This window comes from Cheilinus undulatus, linkage group 14 (assembly GCF_018320785.1).
Source record: "Cheilinus undulatus linkage group 14, ASM1832078v1, whole genome shotgun sequence".
NCBI lineage: Eukaryota > Metazoa > Chordata > Actinopteri > Labriformes > Labridae > Cheilinus > Cheilinus undulatus.
The window spans coordinates 49,149,717-49,151,401 of record NC_054878.1 but is presented as its reverse complement, the minus strand read 5'-3'; the positions used below and the strand labels follow the sequence as shown (position 1 = coordinate 49,151,401).

At 46.3% G+C, this 1,685-nt stretch overlaps 1 protein-coding gene across 1 annotated transcript in view; it reads right to left on the bottom strand.

The window, feature by feature from the left end:
• The window catches only part of LOC121521192 (adhesion G-protein coupled receptor G6-like), a 42,330-nt gene that overhangs the window by 9,469 nt on the left and 31,176 nt on the right, over positions 1 to 1,685 (bottom strand). Inside the window, exon 8 of the mRNA XM_041804950.1 lies at positions 1,049 to 1,117. Coding sequence (XP_041660884.1) covers positions 1,049 to 1,117 — 69 coding nt within the window. The remainder of the gene's footprint in view (positions 1 to 1,048; positions 1,118 to 1,685) is intronic.

Below are 1,685 nucleotides of genomic sequence, written 5' to 3'. Positions count from 1 at the left end.
AGATGAGGGTTTAGTGATGAATTAGACGATATGGACAAAAGTATTTGGTCGACTGACCTTACACCTACAAGACTGAAATTATACTGTATTCAGATCCATGTACTTTAATATGGAGTTATCAGCTCTAACAGCCTCCTGTCTTCTCTGAAGGCTTTAACAACAGCCTGGAGTGTTTCTGAGGGAATGTGTGTCCATTCATCCTGTGGAGCATTTATCAGGTCAGGCTCTGATGTTGGACCAGGAGGCCTGGACCACAAGCTCTATTCCAGTCCATCCCAAAGGTGCTGGATGGGGTTGAGGTCAGGCCTCTAGTCTTTCTAGTCCTTCTTTGGTCTCTGGGCCACAGTCCTGCTGGAATAGAAAAGGGCTTTCCCCAAACTGTTGGAAGCATAGCATTGTCCAGACCCTGAAAACCAGCCCCAGACCATTATCCCTCCTCCACCAAACTTCACAGTCAGACAGGTAACGTTCTCCCAGCATCCTCCAGACCCAGACTCACCCGGAGGACCGTGACCGGTCACTCCACAGACCACGTTGCCACTGCTGTGTTTTACTCCACTCTATCTGACACTTGGCATTGGATTTGGTGATGTGAGGCTTGCATGCAGCTGTTGCCATGGAAACCCATCCATGAAGCTCTGGCCGCACAGTTTTAGTGTTTACATTAATGTAATAAACGCTTCCACTTTCTAATAATATCACTGACAGCTGACTTTGGAATAAAATCTCACCATCTGTCTTCTGTCAAAGGCGTCATCATCACAGAATCACGCTGAAGTCTGTGTGCTCTTCAGACCGACTCGTTTAGGATCACAGATGTTTGAGACTGCATGGCTAGGTGCTTGATTTTATACAGCTGTGGCCCAAATCTGTTTCAAACACTTGCATTCAGTCAGTAACAGGTGTGGCCAAATACTTTTGTCCATAAAGTGCATGACTGGCATCCTTCAGAAAGAGTTGGTCTTCTACTTCCAGATGAAGAAGAAGGAAAAGGGAGAAAAGGTTGCATGAAGAGAAGTACAGGCTGAGGAGGAGGAGGGTTGCTTACCGTTGGTGTTGGCATTAGTAGCATGGATGGTGTTAGTGGAGTCAGTGGATGAAGCTGCAGGAGAGGAAGCTGGCAGTTGGGATGAAGGGGGAGGGAGAGAGAAGATGCAACGGATGATGAATGATTGTTTCTAAGTTCATCATAAAGAATGCAAAGGACTCTGGAATCCAAACAAACTAATAACCTTTGAGACTAAATAACAAACACAGGTGAAGCTAACAGTTATGCAGGTGTGACCATTACTCAGGGGCCCTCACAGCAAAGCTGGACAGGGAAAATCCCAGAAAGCACAATCAGAGGCTAACACTGACAAAGCCTCCTACTAGTGGACAATCTTTGCAATTCACAACTAGAAGACTGACCATCAATCACAGCAACACTTAAAACTGGGGGCAGCAGGGGCTCAGAAGGTCGATGTGTCCTTGGCAATGTCACTCCACTCCACTGCTCCCACTGCTGCATTGGTGGAGTGTAAATGTGTATGACTGGGGTTAGCCAATGCTGATGTTCCATTCTCTATCAGTGTGGGTAGGTTACCCTTACAAGTTCAGGTCCATTTATAATTTACCAAACTGAATCAGAAATACTTTATTAATCAGGAGCATATGCCGGTTCCACACTTTGCCCCATCAGCCCC